The sequence below is a fragment of the Drosophila mauritiana genome, chromosome 2L, assembly GCF_004382145.1.
Source record: "Drosophila mauritiana strain mau12 chromosome 2L, ASM438214v1, whole genome shotgun sequence".
Taxonomy (NCBI): Eukaryota; Metazoa; Arthropoda; class Insecta; order Diptera; family Drosophilidae; genus Drosophila; species Drosophila mauritiana.
In genome coordinates this window covers 12,254,068-12,276,995 of record NC_046667.1, presented here as the reverse complement: position 1 = coordinate 12,276,995, position 22,928 = coordinate 12,254,068, and the positions used below count along the sequence as shown (strand labels likewise).

The 22,928-nt window shown below is 40.8% G+C and overlaps 1 protein-coding gene across 3 annotated transcripts in view; it reads left to right on the top strand.

The window, feature by feature from the left end:
• The first annotated feature begins 5,687 nt into the window (after positions 1 to 5,687).
• Positions 5,688 to 22,928, top strand: part of LOC117142934 (protein bunched, class 1/class 3/D/E isoforms) — a 90,160-nt gene continuing 72,919 nt past the window's right edge. The window contains exons 1-4 of one of the 3 annotated variants that reach the window (XM_033307258.1): positions 5,688 to 5,820; positions 11,296 to 14,430; positions 14,495 to 14,541; positions 14,740 to 15,866. In XM_033307258.1, the coding sequence (XP_033163149.1) occupies positions 12,552 to 14,430; positions 14,495 to 14,541; positions 14,740 to 15,866 (3,053 nt within the window). In that variant the 5' untranslated portion in view covers positions 5,688 to 5,820; positions 11,296 to 12,551. Of the gene's footprint in view, positions 5,821 to 6,488; positions 6,584 to 11,295; positions 14,431 to 14,494; positions 14,542 to 14,739; positions 15,867 to 22,928 lie in introns of those variants that run through there. The other 2 variants (XM_033307250.1, XM_033307266.1) reach the window with 2 other exon arrangements.

Here is a 22,928-nt window from a genome sequence, read left to right as displayed (position 1 = left end):
CTGGCTCTTTTTTTGTTTATTGGCAATAAAGTCCAAATATAGACCGCAATATGTGTACTTGCCAGAATTCACTTATGCAGCTCCCCATCATCGTCACGATCTCCGGATAAAGAAACCCCAAAAAAAAGTGGTCATTTCCCTGAAAGTTCCCCCTGGCTGACCTCAACTCAGCCTCCCCTCTCCACCCACCGGCAACTGCCATTCAAAGTTTAACTCATTTGTATGCCAAACAGCAACAGAACTAAAAGTTTTTTCATGTGCCTCCCCCACTTGGATATATATTTATTCCCACTTTTTTCCCTCATCTCTTTTTGCGCCGCTCGGCACTTATTACTTATTACTGGACGCAGGGCAAGGGAAAAGCCCTAGACATGCGAGACATGGAAATTCATCATCAAAAATGAATAATGTCTACACTTAATGCGACCCTGGATGTAGCAGACTCGAAACCGAACCCAAACTCCAATCCCCAGTAGTTTCTTCCCTTGGACACTGAGGATAAGTCGCATCGCACCCTGCTGAATCGCAATTCGCACCCCATCAAATGGCGGGGCGTGAAGCCAATGGAAGGCAATCCGGCAATCCCGTGCAGATCGGAGATGGGTCCTGCCGAAGGTCCTTTGGGGGGGAAAGAGGTTGCTTGAATATTAATTGTGCATATGTAGACGAGGCCGGGATGAAAGACCCCAGCACAAAGGGGAAACAAATGCGCAGACTTACGAATGCAGGCGACGTGCATGGGCACTGCCAGGATTGATGCAGTGTGTCCTGGCACTGGCAATGGGGGCAGGAGTCCTCAGATCTCTGAGTCAGAATCTAATAGATTTCTGCCAAGTGTCGAGATAAAAACATAATACGAAGGCGGCGGGCTGTCAAAGGGAAATTACTTATGCGATCCGGAAGTTTCGAAGCGAATGATGAGTAAGTCTCTCGGGGGAATCCAAGTAGGTATGGACCAATGCATTAAATACCTTTTGAAACTTTAATTGGAAGAAGAATTCATTTCTGTGAAATAACTATCGAAAATAACTAACAAAAATATGCCAAAATTAAAGCCAGATTTAGTTTATCAATGAGTTTTAATTAGTCACATTTTGAATTAAAACGTAGAAATTATACAAAAAATTGTGTTACTTTGAATTAAATCCCAAGAACTATTTCATTTTGTTCCCAATGAAGCACAATTTGTTGCGCCTTACGTGTTGCAATCATTCAACAATTGCGACACTTATGATTATGTGCACGCCCTCAAGAGCCGTCAACCCCAACCAAAATCAGATGATAGATATCCATAGGATAGTATGGTGAAAAAGTGTGGCTGGTAAACAACCCCAAACAGCCAAAAATATTTAGCCATAATTTCCGACTAGACTTATCTATATCTACTGGGCAAAAAAAAGACTAAGCAAACGCAACATTTAATGAGCTTTGAAATTGTTTTTTGGTTCATGTGCGCCTAATTTAGTTCTGCAAAATGAAAACCATTGCAAATGGAAGAGAGCTCCACAAATCAGGAAAAGTTGTTGTTCCAGAATGCTAGTCATAAATTATGGGCAATTAATATGTAACACGTTAGATTCGAATTCGATTGAACAGCCTCTAATGGCCAAGTCCTTTGGCCATTTGTCAGCCTGGATTTGGCCATAAAAAAGCAACTGATATTGCCCCAAAAGGCCTACTCCTTCACTTTCGCTGTCGGTGCCTTCCAGATAAATCACCATTAAAAAAAGGAACGCGTTTCGCAACGGACAATCCGCTGGCCAAGGGACATAAAATAAAATTAACTTAAAAAGCAAATTCACGCAGACATATTTTATGTGGCAATGTCCAATTCGGCTTTGTTGGCTCATAACTCAACAAGCTAATCCTTTAAATAGGACATTCATGTTATCCTGCCTAGACGTTGCGACCATTAAAATTAAATTTATATCTAAAAAAGCTACGCAGATAGTCAACTGTCGCTCATATTGATATTTATGACATTTGCAATGCATTGTAAATCCTATTGGATTGTTATTAATGCTTATACGCGTATATGTTTTTTGTTTACTCGGCAGTTGGATTGTGTATTTTTTTTTTTTTTTGGAAAAAAAAATATTTGTTTTTTGTTGATTATGCTGCAAGTATTAAGTAAAGCATAAATAATAATATGTTGTATTTATTTCTTAAATTTTACGAAAACTTAAGAAAATAATGGGATTTTTTCTGTATTTTTTATTTTAATAGTTTGATTTGTAGTTTTTTTTACAAAAATTGCATCTGTTTACACTGACTAATTTTCTTACAATACCAACTTAATTTACAATTCATTACTTTTTATAATTTCTTCTTTGTACTGGCCGCAGGATTTTGGTAAGGACTCTTTCATCCCCAGCAGCTGTTCAAAAATCCCACGCAGCAAAAATTCGTGAGGGTTGATTGGAAAGTTTTTGAGCCAGCCCAAATCTAATTGGACGCTTTCGCCTTTACGTTTGACATTTTGCCCTCTAAAAAAATGTTTTGCTTAAATTGTTGAAATCCGCTTATGGTCCTTAAAGGACATCGGCCATTTTGTGTGTGCCCCGCACGTTTTGTATTCAGTTTCGAATTTCGTTCGCCATTCGAAAATCAAATTGATCGGTTTAAGTTCTGTACTAAGCTACTTAAATGTCCTTAAGTTTCTATAAATGTAAGATGAGCCTGTTTAATGTGCTTTAAGGATGTTTCTTCTTTTATCAGAAGCTATGTGTTCTCTGTACACTATTTCCCACTCCATCGGCAACCAAAATCGATAATATGCAAATATTTTTTGCATCCCCCACATACACACGCGCGTAAAACAAACATAAACGTGGCGAGTCCTGTGTCCTCTAGCCTCCCCACCCCCCTCCCCCAACCAAACTCACACACACAAACTAAATAACTAAATACGCATTAGCATCCTGTCGGATTTTCCTTTATTATTGCCACGGCCGTCGGCGAAACGAAAGGAAACGAGATGCGTGGGAGGCAGGCAGGCGTGGCACGTTGCACGCGCTGCTCCTGCGGCACAGTGGGGCAAAAGCCATTTTATCCCGGAATTAATAGAAAAGCGTGAAAGAAAATAATAGCAAATACCTATCAAGTTCAAAAACACGAACAACTTAGTGATAATTTCTTAGTATATTTTATTCGAAGTTCATCAGTAGTATTGTTCCAGAAAAATCATAAAGGCCTTTAAAAAATATGTTATTTCTTTACAGAGTTTTCCGGAATGCCAAATTAAATTAAGAACATTTTGATAACATTGCCCCACTGTGCAGTACCCCGGAAAATACCAACGGTCCAAATGGCAACAAATTCAAACGAACTTGTATGCAGAGTGTGACTGAAAGCATTATTAATAGAGAATGTCGGCGGCTAAACTCAACCACATATACTGAAAGCACTCACATACACGCAAAAGGGATATAAAAGCAATAAGGACATTCATCTTCATAATTACGGGCAGCGAAATGAGGAGAAAGTGCGAGAGGAGACGCTGTGGGATGCGCAGAGGAGGAAATTCAAATGAAACGCAAAAGTTTTGCATATGCGGTGGGGATGTGTATGCTGCCAAGGGAGTTGGGTAGTTCCGCCTACACAGAAAAAAAAAATCATGATTTTCAGAATCACAAAACTTAAAAATCAAAACTTCACAGGAAAGCAAGATACTTGTGGGATTTCAAATACATCTGAAAATTCACAGCTAGACAAGGAACTTATGGTAGTTTTAGTTTATTCTTAATATGAAATTACATAAGATATTTTCTAATTTTCAATATTTTCAAAAAATGTGTAATTTTTTTCAGTATGTGCTTGACCAAATGGGCGTCTTATGGAAATGACAGTTAAGCTCGCCGACGTTGGTCACCCTAATGAATGCCGAAGCCAGCACTCGCCCCCCGAATGCAATCAAATGGAAATTGTTAAAGAAATGGAAGAAATACCAGAGAGCCTGAGAGAATGGGCGAAAAGCACGATTGAGTGGATCGCAGGACTTTTGGCATTTCACGAGGGTGCAACGCATCGGTCTGCACTAATTACGCACCAAACATGTCCGGCAAATCGCAAACCTTTGAATGCCGCAAGGCGAAAAGGGGCAGTTTTTGGGGGGAAAAACTGGTCTTTCGTTTGCCGAATGTTTTTCTCTGCCTGCTGCAATTTAAATGAGACGTTGGCCAAATGCGAGGGTGTCGCCTGCAGTCGCTGGGTGAAAGTGGGCGGGGCGGGGCTGGTCAGTGGAATTAATTCTAATCCCGAACACGTTCCGTTGCGAACGAAGTGGTCAGTTGCAATATATAAATATATATAATTGTATATACATACATATGTATATATAACTACTTAGTGGAGTCTCAACTGGTCGAGGGTGCGTCGATCATTAGCGTGATTTCTTTCCGCTTTGACAAGAAAATCAGAACGCTTCAATGAACTCCATCAGGAAAAAAAAAACAAAAAGGAATGTCTTAGTCGAATGGTGCGACTATTAGATACCCGTTAGTCATTAGAAGAAAATTGGCAAGTTGGTAAGAGTTGAATATATTTCAAATCTAAACTTACTAAGGGTAGCATGCAGGGTATCAGAAAGGTACTTAACTAAAAGAAGCACCAAAGAGTTGAAAAAATGCAAAAAGGTGGCAAACACCAATGCGACTATCAGATACCTGTTACTCCTCAAAAATTCTTGAGAAGGCTTAGAGCTAAAACAGGAAATGCTCAAAAGCAGTTACAATTTTGGCAATGATTTATGTTTATGCTTTATGCTTAAAAATAGCTTTAATCAATAGATAAAACGTTTTAGAAATAAAGCGGGAGTTCTATATAGCTATTTTTTATAAAATAAAAAACAAGTAAATTATAAAAATTAAAAAATTGTTAAGGTTATAAATTTCTTTATAATTTAAATTAATTGCTATATATATTTTTATAAAGACTCGGTTTTGCCAAGCGCATTTAGATTGTTTGAATTCGCTTAGATTCCTTGGAATTCGCTTTTAAAATCATTAGCAAAGAAACGAACCAATGTAAATGTATGTATATGTAAAATTGTTGGTTCGTTACTTCGATGTGATATCTGTTTAACGATTTTTTCAGTTATTTCGATACAAAAAAGGTCACTACTGCAGTTATTTTGCAAATAAGAAATTTAAATAAATTATATGACAATGATAAGTATGATATTAAATAAAAGTAAATATAATTAAAATTTATAATAGTCCGATTTTTGACTAGAACCTATTATCGTTATTATATAAAAGGCATTATATAAACCTATTATATAAAAAAAAATTTCCTACAACAATCTAATCAAAGTAGAGTGGTGCAATCGCCTTAGTATAACTTAGTTATAAAGTTATATGTTAATGTTAAATCCTTTTCGAAAAATTGGAAAACGAGCGCCTACGTTGCGCTAGGGATTTTTAAGCGATACTTACACGATATCGTATATTGCACGACAATCGCCTGCATGTAGAACTGAACAATCGATAGATGTATTTAGCATAGAACCAAACCAAATAATGCTAAAATATCAGTTTTAAACAGCATAGTGTGACCGCTATATGTGCCAAAAATCCCGTATTCAGTATTTGGTATTATTATTTGATATTATATTTTTATTGGCATTTTGAGTTGGGACAAAAACGCAAGGCAAGTTGTTGGTCTTTTTCGCTGTCTGCAGACGGTTAAAAAGTAAAAGAACGCAAATCGAACGCGCCGCGGACGTATTGCAAAATCGCTTAACTCGCGGCGCCCTTGAAATCGAGGAGGAAAAGCGAAAAAAGGCTGCGAGAGCTAGCGCAAAATCGAAGAAAAAACTGTGTATGTGCGTGCGTGTGAGTGTATGAGTGTGACGTGTGCGTCGCTGTGTGTGTGAGCGAGCTGGCATGCAGATGTAGAGATGTGTGTGTGCGCTGCTGCTGCGGCTGTGTGTGCGTGTAAATTGAATAAGAAAACGGAGCACAAATGGCACTGATGGAAAATTTATATGTGCGCTGAAAAATTAATTTATTTGCAAAAAGCCAAAGAGCTGCGAAAAGTAAAGTGACAGCGGAGAGATGTGCAAAATCGAAAGAACGAAAAATTGTGGATTGCCGACTCTCTGCAGATTTTAAAGAGAGTGGCAGCTAAAGAGAGACAGAGAGAGTTTGTGTATGTGTGGGTGTGAGCCGCCTTTGCCAGGAAAACTAAAAAGAAAAAAGTCCCTGGCGTTAAAATTTGCAATAAAAAATTGTTGAATTCGATTGTTTGCTTTCCGCAGTTCGGCGTTTCGCTTTTTTTTTTGCACAAAACTTTTTTCGCCAATTTTTCATGCACGCTTTTTCGTTTATTTAATACCTCTCTCTTTCTACCTCTCTCGCTCTCATTTTTTCGCGCTCTCCGAATCGACTCTCTCGCAGTGCTCTCGGCTTTTTGCTTGTGCACAGCCAACTGTCAAAACTGTCATTTACCTTCCTTTTGTCCGATTAGCAAAACGCAACGAAAAACTAATATCCCATCCAAATTAAAATCGTGGCCGTTCGCTTGTTTTAAGTTTGTTCTTTTACGCCGAGAAACATAGTATTTTAAATTGTTTGACATACGCGTAAGTGTGGTAAAAATGTAAAAGAGAGGGGTTTGCCTCTTAGTGCAACAAATCGATCAGAAAGTAACCAATAAAAAAGCAAAGCAAATCGAAACATGTTTCAAAACGAAGGAAAAATCAGAGAAATTCAATGAAACAAAAGTGCAAAACAGTCGCGTAATTGTTGGTGTGTGTGTGTGTGTGTGTCAGCGTGTGTGCCCATCCTTTTGGTCTGCTTCTTCACTTTCGCTCAGTTGTTGTTGCAGCTTGCACTTTGTACCTTAGATTTTCCCATTTCCTCTTTCCATTCCCATTTCTCCAAAACAGCTGGCCAAGCATTTGATTAACTCCAATATTCCTTCGTTTTCTACTGTATTTTATGTGCCATTTGCCTTTGTTTATAATGTCAGCTGGCCCGGCATTGTTGTTTATTTTCTGTTCTGCTTCGCCTTGATTGTTTAGTCAAGTGTTAGTTTTGTTTTTGTGCCATTTTGCAATTTTCTGCTTATTTGCCATCCGATATTATGGGGTAATTTTTTTCATATGTGATTTTTAATAGAAATTCATATAAAAAATTGTGTGTTTTGTTTGGTTAACGGTAACTCGAATTACACACAAGTGTTTAGATTAAATAACAGCGGTGTGCAATAATAGTACATATGCAAAAACAAACCAGACATTTGTATAATAATTCAGTTCACTTGAAGTTCCTCTTAAAGTAACCGACGTTAGTAAACATTTCTGAGAATATTAAGTTCTAGTCTATGAACTAAGATTTAAATTCACTCTGTATGAGTACCCTTTTTGTACCAACTTGAAATGAATAAATCTGATTAGCTTTGAATGCCCTTGAACCAATCTACAGTATCTTCACGATCATAATGATCATCCCTTTTGACGCATCTCCGATTTCAAAGCAAAACAAAATAAACCTCAGGCCAGATCGGTTTTCTTGTCAAGCCGCGTGGCAAATTTTTCTGCTCACCCTGCACCATTTTGTAACTATAACTGGACTATATGTTTGCGTTTAGGAATCGGATACACTTCAGATTTCTGCCAACTCTTTGATACGACCGATGGCACAAACACAGAAAGGTTTGGATTGTTTTCAGAGTTACTTTTATAAGTATTTGTATCAAGAAGTTTCAAGAAAGAAGCTGGGGTTTCTTGAACAGGGATCTATCTGCATAAAAGAAATGCGTGTGCAGACAGTCACGTCGACCAAACCAGAATTCAATCAGCACAACTTTTTTGTAATGTAAGAATTTCGGGGTTGATTGCTATGCGGAAAAGTACCAATCTTTCAGCAACTGGTTAGCTTTTTGAAAGAAACCTTCATAAAATATAAACTAATTATTTAATCTAGGGTATTGCCACTTTCGGTACATTTAACACCTATTTGCACCAATTTTCTTTGATGTCTTGTTGCTTTATTTACATTCTGCGACTCAATTCAATTGAGAAATTATATTCGATTTCAATTGTATCTGAGTATCTCATGGATGCATTGTCATTGTAATCTCTAGCTTGTTGTTGTTCCTTTTGCAGCCGCCTCCTCCTCATCTTCGTCGCTGCTCTTTTCTCGTTTGATAAACATTTTCATTGCCTTCTCTCGGCATACATCGCTCTCTCTCGCTCTTTCGGGTTCTTTTACTTCCTCCTACAACGCCTTCGTTTTTCTTTTCCTTTTCCCTTGCCATTTTTTTGCATTGTGAATCATTTCCTTGCGGAAAGGAAAAGAGCGAAGAAAAGGTGGGAAGTGCCTGTGGGTGAAAGACAGGAAAGGAAAGTCACTGATTGAAAAGTTATTAATTCGGTTCAATTTTCATTATGCATTATTTAACACCCTGGTGTCCTTAAAGTTCAGTTTTATATCTGTTAGCAAGGTTTCAAAATTAAATTCATTTTGTGCAGGATTTTTGAGAGGTGAATGTTAATCCGTTTATTTATTGTCTCTATTCTTTGCTATTTTGTTATATCCCATTTTTTTTTCGTTTTTAACAGATAGTCTTAAAGTTACTTGATAAGGTTTTGATGGTTTAGCTGAAAAAGCAGCAGTCTTTTAATTATTTTATTTCGTATTTCGTATTGCCAATATGTCCTGGCTTACCTTTGATGCACTGCGAACAATCGGAACACCTTTCCTTTTGCCTTTCATCTTCTTCGGCTGCTGCTATCATCATCAATATTGATTACCGGCAGCTGTCCGAGAGAGAGAGAGTGCGAGCGAGCGAGCAGCCGCTCTCCTTTTGCGGTTTGTTTGGTATGCGGCCCCCACCCCGTCCCGCCCACTTGTAGGCGCCCACGTTGGATGGAAGGAGCATGTGGATGAGGATGCAGAGGGGGCCAACAGGCTGCTCTCGCTCTTTTGCAGCTCCCGCTCTCAGATTGCAATTTTCTCAACGCGCATTCGCTCGCTCACACTCACTCTCTCTCGCTCGCGCTTGCCTCTTCTGTACTATCTGTTGTAGTTGCTTTTCATTACATTTGTTGTTGTTGTTGGCTTGCCATCGATTTTATGCTTTGTCGTTGCAATTAGTTCTTCTTCTGTTGCTTGCTTCTTGTCTGCACTTTTAGTTCTCATTTTCTTTTCACCCCATCTCCTTGTTGTTGCTTTTGCTATTGAGGAAGGCAGTGAGCAGAGGCAGAAGTCCTCCTCCTCCTTTCCATTCGCCGATTTGTTTGTGTGCGAAATCTGGTGCCTACAGCGATACTTTGATTATTGACTGCCGGGGGGTTAAAAGGGGTCCCAAGTTTATTGTCCAGAAGATGAGTTATAAGAATGGATACTCCACTTCCAGTGGTTCCTGATGGGTTGGGTGTTCTGGCTCGGATTGGGTGTGCGCTTTTCAATGGATTAAATTCTCTAATTGAGCCAATTTCGTCTAGATTAATTATCCATTCTAAAGAGCTATTGATTTTCATTCACAACAACTGATGCCCAATTACCACAACTTTACTACCCCAAATAATATTCGAAATCAACTTAAGATGAAGAAGAAGCTTTGGGCCAACACCTGCGTGGCTCAAGAACAAGGCCAATAGACTCTTAAACCGCCAACAAACAGCAGGCAAAAAACTAAAAAACAACAAAAAAAAAAAAAAATACCCACCTTGACAGAGTGCTACGACCAATGTTGACCTATAACTGATTTTTTGTTGTTCAGTTGTTCTTCTGGTTTGCTCGTTTTGTCGTTTGTCTCTTTTTTTCGACTAATTCCTCTTCTAGCCACGGAATAATCAGATTTTTTTGCGTCGTTTATAACTCGATTAGGCAAAAGAAATAAAACAAAATTAAGCGAGAGAGAAAGAATAAAAGAGCAGCGTCAAGGTCTTGACTTTGCCTTCTGGCAGGGCACACGCAGAGTTCAAACCCCACTACAGTAATCACTCATAAGTCTGCATATGAATCAATATGTGAGCTCAGTCTTCAGATCAGCCTGAATATTAAACAAGATAAAGATATTCTTCTTAGTTTCGTATAAGACCAAAACAAAATCATTTTGTAATTTCGAAAATTTTAAAAATGGATTGTGAATCATGAGTCCTTATCGAGGGCCCACTATACTTACATATACAAGTACACTCTCTTCTAAACAGTCCACGCAATTTATGAATGATCGTCGAAAAGCTTACGGTTATTAACCAACACAAGTGCGGAAAAAAACGGCGCGTGTGCCCGAAAATGTTTGCAAAACTTTTTCGGCAACATTTTTTTTTTCGCGAATCATTTTGCGGGCTGGCTTTTTTATCTCTTTCTCTTTGGTTAGCGGACTCATTTCTGATTTCCGTAAACGAAATCGATTAAATAATGAGTGAGGGCGAAAAAATCAATGCCGAGAGCAAATAAATATTTGAATATTCAACTGCGAATGCAAAAGATAATAAGACAATCAGCTAAAAAGGAAAGGAGACTAAAAAGTGTTAGCAAACAAACATTGGGATTCTTTTTTTCGCACTGGTTCGGAAGGAAACCCCCTCCGTAAAAATCTCCTTCCCCTAATTTAGCACTTAACTAATTCAACAAAACTACGACGTACCCACAACACCGACAACTCAATGAAATCAATAATAAAAAAAAAAACTGAGGCGAAACAAAAAATAATGAAAAGCACACAAAAGCATCATCAACATCATCGTCATGATGATAATAAACGAACATGAACTACGCAGTTATGAAATTTAACTAGATACTTATAGAAAATCAGCCAATACACAGAAGCCGGAAGGTTGGGTTTAACTTCAAGGGAACACTAAGGAGTAGAATTTGAGCTCTTTGGTTAGTTTTTTTTAACTCGGTTATTAAATTTATGCACCCTTCAGGTAGAAGTCAGACTCATCTTACTTTTTAAAACTTAAATTTCGAATATATCTGGCAATAATTTCAAATAAATTGAAATGTACACCTTATTGAGCGGAAGATTATTTATTTTTCGTCATAATTTCATGCTTTTAAGTGCCCAAACGAACTGATGACAAATGTTTTTTCTTTCATATATTACGTATACGTCGTGTTGCTCTGTGCTATTATTTACCTCTTTCATTTTCCACTTAACCCCCACCCTCTCCGCGATCTTTGTGCTTGGCGTCGTTTTGTGTGCTTTTAATTTAATAAACAAATAATGGAAAATACTATTCATGTTTGTTCTTGATCGAATTTCGTACCTCTTGCTCTCATATTAATTATAATGAATTCTAATGGTATTTTCTTTTTCTGCTCTGGCATTTTACAGGATTTCATTTCTACAATTTACTGCAATGTGCTAGTAAAACTGAACCGATGAAATTGATTAATTCTACGATAAATATAAAGCCGAATTAAACCAACAAATTGAAAACCTATGCGTAACCGTGTGACGACAAAGTGGAGAAGTGCAACAAATTTATGAATAGAAGTAGATGAATAGAAATTCCAAGTTAACCAAGATCACCAAAATATTTTCATAATTTCTAAGAAATATTTTAAGTGTGATACCAAGTTTAGAAACCACTTTCAAGCAAGCCTACTTTCGAAAACGAAACATCCAACTGCAGAAACTGAATCAAATCGAATTGATTCGATTAACAGCTGTGCTGTACACATGCACCGGTGTGTGTGAGGCGACGCGCGCGTGTGCGTGTACGTGTACGTGAGAGATCCGTGTGTGTGAGTGTGTGTGCTGCTTATGTGTTAGTGTGTGTGTGTGAGTCGGTGTTGGTTTCGAAAATTGAAACGCCCGCTAAACAAAGTCAAGCGCTAGATGGCGCTGTCGCCTGTGAGCAGTGCTGTTGTTGTTGTTGTCGGTGTGCCACACACTGTTGTAGTTGTTGTTGATGTTGATGCTGCAGCAGCGGCAGCAGCAGCAAACCAAACGCGGAAGGTCAAATTATAACCGCCCACCAGCCCGCAACACAAAAAGAGACACCTCGCCCCAATAAATTACAATTTAACAGCCTAAATAAATCAACTCCCCCAACACACAAATAAGATACACAAATTAATAAAGGAAAATTAAAGTAATAGTCAAGAGTTTCGCATTACCCATCGTCGGTCGGTCGGTTCAAATTGCGTCGCGTCGGGTCGCGAACGTCGCTAGTCCTCGGATCGGATCGGATCTTATCGTATCGGATCGTAACAGAACGGGACCCTATAGAAGGGACGGTTACGGATCAGATTGGATCAGTTGGCAGTCAGTGGCACCTGACAACGCAACGGTAACCGCTATTATGCATCGGCGTCGGCGGTTGGCCAGTGCAACAATCGCATTCGAATTGGCAGGCGTGCAGCAGTTGTTGCAACAACTGACAGAACTTAATTAAACAGGCTAATAACTAAGGCTGTACGACATAGTGTATCATCATAGTCCATAGTGGATACCCAAAAAAACCGAAACTAACCGCAAGTTGGTATAGTTTATAACTTTTTCCGTGGCCCCAAATAATCCAAGAATCGTTAGCAATCCTGGATTATTTGCTAAAGACTTTGCGCACGCTGAAATCCAATTCGATTATGGCCGAGAATCAAAGTGCGGCCAGCGAAGATTCCGGTCACCAACAGCAACATCAGCAGCAACAGCAACACCAGCAACATCAGCAACCACTAGCCACCACATCAGTCACGGCCGCTTCAACCACATCGGTCTTAGCTAACCAATCGCCCACTAACTCGCAGGCCTCATCCCCCGAAAATTCCCAGGAAGCACTGCCCTTGCTGCGACGCCAGCAATCAGCCGCAGCAGCCACAGTAGCAGCAGCCGCCGCAACAGTTGCAGCCACAACCAGCAGCACATCGCAGCAGCAGCAACAACATCGCAACAGCATCAGCAACATGTTCGATCGCACGGTGAATGCCAAGTTCAAGCCGGCTTCCTCAAATGCCGGACCTGGCAACAATCCGGTCCGCAGGAACTCGATGCTGACACCATCCCGTGGAGTCACTATCGGTGGCACTGGCGGTAACATCCGCAAGCTGACCAAGGTCAGCTCGCTGACCAGCAACCATCACTTCGCTGTGTGCTATCCACCCAGCAACATCTATCAGAACAGCAACAACGCCGGCAGCAATTCGGCTTTGCAGCGCACCACCAGCGAAAGTTTGCGCCTGAACTCGATGAGTCGCCTGGCAGCTGCAGCGACACCCACAACGGTGTCCAGGGCCAGTAGTAACTCCAGCCTGGCCACATCCACCTCCACATCGTTGGCACCCAAGTCCAGCAGCAGCAGTGGTGGCAGCAATTCGACACCGCAGCAGCAACAGCAGCAGCTGGTGAGCAGTAACAACAGCAGCAGCAGCAGCAACAACAGCTTCACCAAGGCCAGTTCGCCCAACAATAATGGAGCACGTTCGGTGGGCGGAGCAGCTACGGCAGCTGCAACTGGCACTGCCGCTGCAGCAGGCAGTCATCACCATCAGCCACATCACCACCATCATCACCATCATCACCACCACCAGCATCACAACCACCAGCAGCAACAGACTAGCCTTAGCCAAGGCCATGCCTCGTTAACCGTTGCCGGTGGATCAGCTTCAGCTGGTGGTGGTGGTGGCGGCAGTGGAAGCTCCTCGGGGACCGCCGCTGGTGGCACCAATCGCAAACCAAAGACGACTTCCTCATTCGAGATCACCTCGGTGACGGTGGGCCATCCCAAGTTGAATGCTGCCGGCGATACTGGAGACGAGTCGGCCGACGATCTGGACGAATCTCACACGGATGACAATAGTCGGATAACGGACCTGGAGAACGAGACGCCCTCCATGTCGGAAGATACGTTTTCCAAGGAGGAGGTGTACTATGCCAACAATGCCCTCAGCACCAATGCACCGGTGATACCGACTAGCTCGCAATACGGCCTTGTCGTGGTGGATCCCATCGCCCCTTCGTTGGGCCAGACGATCCAGAATGTCCAGGTCAATGTGTCGGATAACATTATCAATGTGGTGAGCGGTGCCGTCACACCGGGCGGCACAAAGAAGAAGGACGACATCAAGGAGACGCAGCACCGCAGCGAGCGGTTCAAGGTGGTCAAAATTGAGTCCACGGAGCCGTTTAAGCGCGGCCGCTGGATGTGCATGGATTACCTGGATCACTCGAGTGTGGGTAATGGCGGTAATAACAACGAAAAGACTGGCTCTTCTACTTCCGAGGCGCACGCCGCAACAACGGATGGCGGCGCAGCAGGTGTTGCCGCTGGGTCTGAGGCTCCGGCCCACAAGACCACCCAAAGTATGATTCTGCCACCCACCCAGAAGCTGAACGAGAACCATTTGGAGGCCAACTCGACCGATGCCAACTGGAACTATGCCGAGCAGCAGCAGCAGCAGCAGCAACAACAACAAACAATAGTTGGCAACGCCCTGACCAAGACATTGCCCGTGGCTCTTCGCAATGGTTAGTTTCTACACGAGAAATGCTCGGATTGGGTTACTAATTTTCCTTTATTTCGTTTAATTAGTGAGTCGCAGTTCCTCGGTAACCCGAAGTCCTAATGCCTCAGTCGAGGTAAGTAAATCCCTTGCTTACTTTATGGTAAATTGTTGTTAGTAGCAGTTGTTTACTTAAATTAAAATAAATTTTGATATCGTAGAAATGTTCTGCGAACTTCTTATTAATCTTAAGAAACTTAACATGGGACACCGCTAACAATCTATTTGTGTCTGTCCTCCGCTCGTTTCTTTTCATGCCACCTTCATGCAACAGTTCTTGTCTCCCAATTTGCTTGCCCAGCAGCAACAGCAGCAGCAGCAGATCTTCGATAGCGTCAATGCCAATGCTGCCAGTTCACCAAATCCCGCCGGTGACCCCAACAACATGGACTATGCGCGCACGGCGGCGATGCAACTGCATCAAACGTTGCAGCAGCTCAAGCAGCGCGAAGACGCTATGGACGTGCCGCCAGGGGCAGGAGGTTATCCCAACTACCAAAACGGTGGTGATTCTGCTGGTGGAGCGGCCAGCAACAACAACAGCGCTGCAGCTGCAACTGGAGAATCGCAGCTGAGCACCAGCTACGTGGAGCAGCAGCAGCAGCCATTATCCCCAGCACCACTAACGCCCCAGGCCGCACCCACATTCGCAGCTGTTGCTGCCGGGCAGTCGCCCAACTTCCAATTGGAGCAACAGCAACAACAGCAGCAGCAGCAGCAAGCAACATCGCAGATAGATGGAATAGTCCCACAGCCATTTAAACCACAACAGCAGCAGCAGCAAACCCCACAGCAATCAACAGCTCAGCAAGCAGCAGCAGCAAATGCAACATCTGCAGTGGCTGCACCACCACCACAACAGACTTCAAACACTTCCAATGCAGCGGTAACCACTGGCCAGGGTCAGACAATGCCGCTGTTATCACACATGACCAGCTACGAGCAGCAGCAGCCTAATCTAGGAGCAGCAGCAGCAGCAGCCGCAGGAGGCACTGCAGCAACATCGGTGGCTGCACCGCAAGCGATTCCCACGCTGCAATTGCAGAGTGCTCCCTCAACGATTGCCGATCCGCAGCAATTGATGGTGCCACAGCAGCCGCAGCAGCAACATCAGGAGGAGCAGCAGCAGCAGCAGCCGCAACAACAACCGCTTCCGCCGACAAATATCGCGAGTGCTAGTGCCAATAATAGTAATCTAAACCTAACGAATACGAATGTTGTGGCCACCGGCGAGGCAACAACAAACGCGCTGACCTTGACCGATGAACAGGCGACCGCGGCACTTGCAGCTGCATTTGCGACCGGCGCAGCAGCAGCAGCAACTGGAGCCACATCGGCAGCAACGCAGCAGCAAATCCAACAGCTACAACAGCAACCAAATGCAGAGTCCGAGACTGAAAGGTGAGTCACAAGCGAAATATGTCACTTTTGAGTATTGTATATCTCCTATTCAAATGTGTATAATATATAAGTGAAATAGTCTATTGCTAGGTTTTCGAAATTACTATAAGAAATCAAAAGTATTTAGTTCAATGGGTTAATGTATTTGCCGCGCTATCTTATCGACTTTTCCATTTTCCTCTTCAAATTCATTCACAAAAAACTTGTTGCCCGGGCGGCTTTTCCACATTTACGAGAACCTGGCACATTTGACGTCTTATCTCAAATAGTATTGGGCTGATCAAATATTTACACGATTATAACACAAACTGCCGCTGTGTCTACGTTTCTCAACGGTGGGTGGAAAGGGGCGGGGGGGAGCCAGCCTAATCAATTAACTCAAAAGACTGAGGTTCCGTACCGAAAGTTATTTATGGGCAGAGCCGAGGTTTGCCTTTGTTTTGCATTCGAGACTATATTTAGAACGCATAAACGTTGTTTGAACAAGTTTTGAGAATGTCCGCTGCCCTGACAATCCATCCCCCCTGACCGCCCCCCCCTTCCCCTCCCTGGAATATTATCGTCTAGGGCTAGTTTCAGGTTCATTTCGAGCTGCTAAAGTGCCAACACGCGCCGCCTCTCTTTCTCATTGTGTTTTGTCGTCTCTTTCGGTCGCAAGAAATAATTTCGCCACTCAAATAATTTGTTGTTGCCTCTTTATAGTTTTTTTTTTATTATTTTTTTTTTGTGTTTCGTAGTTTTGTTTGTTTGCAAATTTGCTACGTCCATTTGCTGGAATTGCTTGCTTAGGCGGGAAGCGTAAAGAAAAAGAGAGGGAAAGACCTCTAATAGAGGGTAAACCTCATTATAATAATTTATTTAATAAAAATTCATCAATGAAATTAGCCATGGAATGTTTGCGCAGAAAGCGAGCGAGCGGTGTACATATACTTTTCATTTTTCGGGAACTGGAATGGGAAAGCTGTGGAAAGGGGCGGGGAAAGGGGATGGGGGCAGATCGGTGTATTTTTGTGGGGGCGGTGGCTCTACGAAACGCAACAAAATGAACGTGACACAAAAGGTCGCTTTAATTAAGTTCGTTTTAAAGCGTACAACAGTTTACTCAATTGCCCTACACTGCGAAAATACGAATTTACTGCTATGATGCACCTAATTGAAACTGGAAATTCAGTGTTAAAAAGGCATTTTAAAATGCAAATTACAACAAAGACTGTATAGGCCTGTATTTTTGGGGTGCATTCGTTTAAGTTTGGATCATATATATGTTAAATTACATTTCAATGCATTTAAATGATGAAAAGCTAATTTGCTATTTGTATTCATTCATTGTTCATTCAATGCATTCATTCGCCTTTTCGGTCAATCGAAATCGTTTTTTTTTTTTTTTAAGAGTATTTCAAAACTAACTCATTGACCAACTTTTTTCGAGCTAAAAGTTGGTGACAATTTGTTTTTTGTTTTTATTGGTAGCCCCATGAGGCTGATGACTAATTTGTTTGCCATAGAAAAAGTTGATTGGATGACTCACTATTTGGGGTTTTGCATGTGATTAAACCAGTGAAATGCATACAAAAATGGGGGATCTTTTTCATTAGTTTACACATTGAGCATATGCCAAGAGATTAGAGAGAGAGACTAAAGTCAAGGCGGCAAGTGAAACATGTGTGGATACAGATACAGAAGCAGCTGCAGATACAGATACAGATACAAATGATATGTGTATATTATATTCTTGGCAGATTGCGCATTTGCGTGTGAAGTGCCTGCAACCCCCCTCACAACCACACCCCCTTCTGTCACTCCCCACATTTCAGAACGATCGTCTCTCCTTTTTTTTTGTTTCCCAATGAAATGCAACTGGAAATTGTTAAGGAAAAGGGGCAGACTGTGGCAGCAAAAGGCAAATTACAATGAATTATGTGGCTTGGGTATTAAAAATAGCCGGCAAACTGGGCAGAGGGGGGATTTCATGGGTTGGTCAGGGGGGGTTGACAATGCGTCGTATGAGTAATGCCTTCCCATATGTGCGGCATTGTAAGTGGTTTGTTCGTGTTTGCGTTTGTCGGCTTAGCAATAACTTGAAGAACGAAAAGGGGATGCACTTGACAACTTCCCCCTGATGGCCCCCAACTTGCCGCTCCATCTTCATTTCACATTTATTTCCACTGCAACTCGTCTTCTTTGGCCAGACAATTTGTCCATGCTTTCTTTATTAGAGCAACTGATTGATGCACTGGGCCCAAGGGCAACTGACCCATGGGTTTGCCACATTTTCCCCCACTACCCTGGGTATCCATCCACTTACGTCACTTACCGTGGACAAGTGGCCATAAAGGAAAAGGAGAGAGGAAAACCAGTTTGAGCCCTGTCTAATGAAAAGGAAAGTCTTTGTTGAGTGACACTCAATGTGGTTTGTTGCAACAATGACAATTGTGTATCACTTTACCTAAGCACAAAGAAGACGAGGAGATTTTCTCCGTTGAAAATTGAATAATAAATAAATTACAACTGGTTAAGGAAGTTCAAGCGTAATTGGAAGAAATATTGCAGAATACAAAAGGGTTTTTATTTAGTTAGTCATAGGAACATAAATAGAACTGCAATGTAACCAAGTGGTTACCTCCTATTATCAACAGTTAACATATGTTGCAATCTTTCCTTGGATATTTATATACTTAATCATAAGTTATTTATCAATCGAAAATGTGCACATCAACTGATTAATCAGCATTATTCTCTTGAAATCATCGAACGTTTATTGCTGGAAATAAATCGCTGCCTGCGTCCGACAAACATCTGGAATATAAACTATATTCCGTTGAAATTTGCAATATGTGTTTAGGTATCTTTAATGGCAAATCTACATACCATTGACTTATTTTGCCCCACTTGGCCCCATGGTCAAATGCTGTCATCGTCGAAGAGCTGAGCTCATAACTTTTGCCCAACACACACACTGGAAACTAATTTGCCTTTGTCCAAGCTGCCAATTAGTCGGGCAGAAGTAATCAAACTGTCTGGATAAAGTGGAATACTTTACATGCAGAATAACTGAAGCAATTCTTTCATTACGAACCCTTGTGTTTACTCTATTACAATAAACATTTAACATAAACTTTTAAAGCTTTTTTAGCTCCAACAAAACGTCAATTATTTCAAAAGAAATGTTTATATGCAAGCCATTTGTCAACATAAATATTATTTCATATTTAAATAATTTCAAATTTCATCTTTCAACGTTGGTTGCCATGCGGATGATTCCTTCTTCTTTGCTTTGAATGAATCTCTTTTCCGGACTTTGTTGCTATAATTTATATTTCATCTCTGGGATATCAAGTGATTGTATGCTTGTGTGTGGGCAATTGACAGATTTACTGCAAATGGCTTTGGATTGCCGCAAGGCAATGACCCCATGCGATCGGCGTTTTCAGAACCAGGAGCCAATGAGTCACTCGTTGGCGATAAGGAGACACCTTTACCTTTGCCTCAATCCGAATCCGCCAATGGAAACATGAAACTATATGGGTATATCAGTGAATGTGTGGAAGTGATTGCCGATTACCTCATGCGTTGCTTAAATCGCGACCAAGGCAAGGCCCAACAAATATATACATATATACATATGTATATAATTGTAAATATATATAGTTATATATATCGAAATGGTAACTTGACGCGTGCCTGGCATTGACCGACTTAGAATAATTGAGAAACAGGAGCTGGGAATTGGGAGGTTGGGCCGTTCCTTGGATTCCAATGACCTCGAAAACTGAACTTCCGTAATGGGTGGAACGAACCGCTGAAGGGGCGCCACGAAATGCCTTGTCAATTACTCACTCTCTTTCGACCGAAGTTGATTCACTTGTATACTATAATAAACCAAGCGAAATCAACAATAAAAAAAAAGAAGTATGCATAAAAAGTGGCCAATGAAATAGAGCGGGGAAGACGAGGAGGAATAATCAATATGGGAATTCAACAGTGTTCTTAAACGTCATTATTGTTTTGTTTTGCCATTTGTTTGTCCGCCGGCGGCACGGTGACAGTGAAATCTATGTCAAAGTCACAGCGAAAGATATACCTGTCGCGGTTTGTCAGATTTTCGAACTGAACGATCAGAAAGAAATTAGCGGACACCTGCTCGAGCATTTTCCTGCTCGGATTTCCAATGGCAAATTGAACCACTTTTCGCAAAATATATAGAACTTTTCTAAATAAGAGAACCTTTATTAAACATGATATTATTCTGTTCTAAAAAACATTAAAGACTAAATTTTGTAGCTATACCTAAAGTAATAAATCATATATATAGCAGCAAAAGAATACATGCCAATAATTCCAGTTTTCCTTTGCAAAACATTTGTGCGGTGAAGCGAAAGTATTGAAAATACTTGTATTTATTTTTTGCCCCAAGGTCAAAAACATGCCCGTCTCACATGTGCCAAATTATATATCTTTATTTTGCTAAATACTTTGCCTTGGCTAAAAATCTGCTGCCTGTTTCGCTTTTTCCGTGGCCTGTCGTCTTTTGACGCATTTGACCTACTAAGAGGGAACTTTCAGTGCCATTATTTCACGCTCAAGAACCTTTAGACGCGTGTGTGTCACTTCCGTTTGGGAATCTGCCTTATCGGGTGGCAGAGCCAACCCACCACCCACCTGCCATATTCTTCCACACAACCCTGTGTTTATCTAAATTATCTAGAATTTGCACGAACCGAAATTGAACCTCAAACAACACCAACTTGTCAAGTCAGCAGATTGTACAAATGTATCTGCATGTCAGACCATAAACGCCAAACATCAGATGAGATTAGAAAGAAGGGTTATTGGACCGAGAAGGTCTAGAAAATGCTGGTTAATTAAGGCTTTTAACTAGTAAAGTATCTCAAAACTGTTGCAAGGCATGCCAATTTAATAGAAGGTAGTTAGTTTGAATTTTTTTTAGATGTTGCACTTCGCCAAATTTTGAGTTAACCATGCAACCATTCTAATCTCTATATAATGAAACTTTTTAATCATCACTAACGGTTGTTGTCATTCTTGCATTACGAATTTATTTTACTGGGAAAATTGCATGAGCAAAAAAATTACTGTCTGAAGTGTTTGTTTAGGGGAAAAGTAAACAAATTTGTCAACTCCGATTAGAAAATATTCGGTTGGTGATTAAAAACATTCATTGTATGCTTGATTTAATAATAGCCTATTTTGTCATGTTCGTTTATATTTTTCTAATAAATAAAATAAAACAAAAGCCGAAACACCCTTTTGCGATAAAATCATCATTCACTTCCTCATAATGCATGAAACTAAGTAAGCATGAGCACAGTATACAAACATGCATTTCCATTTATTTTCGTCTCGTTTACATCTAAAAAATACGCCATATTGGGGGCTTGCCCACCCGCCACCCCAACCCCCTTTTGCTTACATAAAAGCCACGCTTTACGCTAAAATGAGCTTCGCCTTATGCGCTGCGCACTTACACGATGTCCGCGCGTGTGTGTGGGCAAAATTGTGATGTAAATAGTAACGAAATGTAGTAAAAACTGGAAATAATTCGTTTACATCAGAGTGCGGAAAATGGGACGAAACCAAAAGCACAGCTTGACCTTCGCTTGGGAAATTCGATGCTCGAGAAAGGTGGGGTTGGTCGAGGGGCGAGTGCCGAGGAGGCGAGTGTTTGTGTGCCAACCTAGGCGCCACACAACTTTCCAATCCGGTTGGTGAAATAGTTTAAACTTATTACTAATGAAAAACAAATCTTAAAAACTAAATGTAAAATCGATCCTTTTAGACACTTAGACACTTTATTAAACGTTAGAAAGCTATGTTTTCGAAAAAGCTTCTTTTGGAAACCTAAAATTAAAATTGGGGAGATCATAATTCTGGAAGATAATTAGGAAGATTTATTTAATATGGTCCCTTTCCTATTAATTCTGATTTTCGTATAAATATGTTGCTGCATTACAACAGTAAAATTAAAAAATATTTCCAATCTCGTAATAGTTTGAAAATGATTACAGGAATGCTAAGAGTAATTTTTTTTTACTTAAAACTGAAAATGGATCTACTTTACTTACTAACGCAAAATGATTTTTGATATTTCGATTAGGTTTAATATGCCTCTGTAAAATCAAAATAGTGGGTACTAGAAAAACAACAACAAGAGCGCTCTCGGACGTCGCTGCGTCTGTCTGGCGTCTCGCACACAGCCACACAAAATACGTGCACATATTGATGAGAGAGATTTTCTGCATTGCTCTTTGGATTCGTTGTTGTTGCTGTTGTAATTGCAAGTGATCGTTAACCGGCGCATTACACTCCCGCGCTCTCTCGCTCTCGCACAACCCACACACTCTCGCACACAATCAACGGTCATGCGTTCGTATCGCTTCGTTGTGTGTCTAAAAATAGACACAAATATTGAAGTTGATTTTTATACGGCCATCGTCAGATACCCCTCCCCCCCTGTTTCCATCCGATGGGTCGTTTGGTGGGTTCGTTGTTGCTATCAAACATCGCCTATCAGTGTTGTTGTTATTGCCATTATGTTGTTGCTGCCTTCATTATAATGCGTTGTTGTTGTTTAAAAATAAACTCTGCTGCGCGTGGCATTTTTTTCCTATTTCAACTCTCTCACGCGCTTTTGGAGAGAGGAGAGAAGTGTGGAGAGCGGGAGATCTTCTCATGCGTTGATTAAACTCAATGAAATAAATTAGATTTAATTCATGTTTTTGCCTCTCTCCCATCCAACATGTCCAGTACATTACACTGAGCAAATGTATATATATAAATGAATTTAAAATTCTCTTGATATAGAATTATAGGTAAAAAGGTTCATATTTGTATTTACAAAAAATTCACATATTGTATTCAGCGGTAGAATTATTTTTATATTTAGTTCCGTCTATCTTTTCCTACTTCTCACGTAGACAAGTTTTTAAAAAAATTTGCGCAGCATTTTGCAATATTTGTTTTATGTTTTTTCGCGCCAATATTTTTAGCACCTCTTCAATTTTTCTCTGTCGCTGGCATTTTTTGTTTGTTTTCCTACTTAAC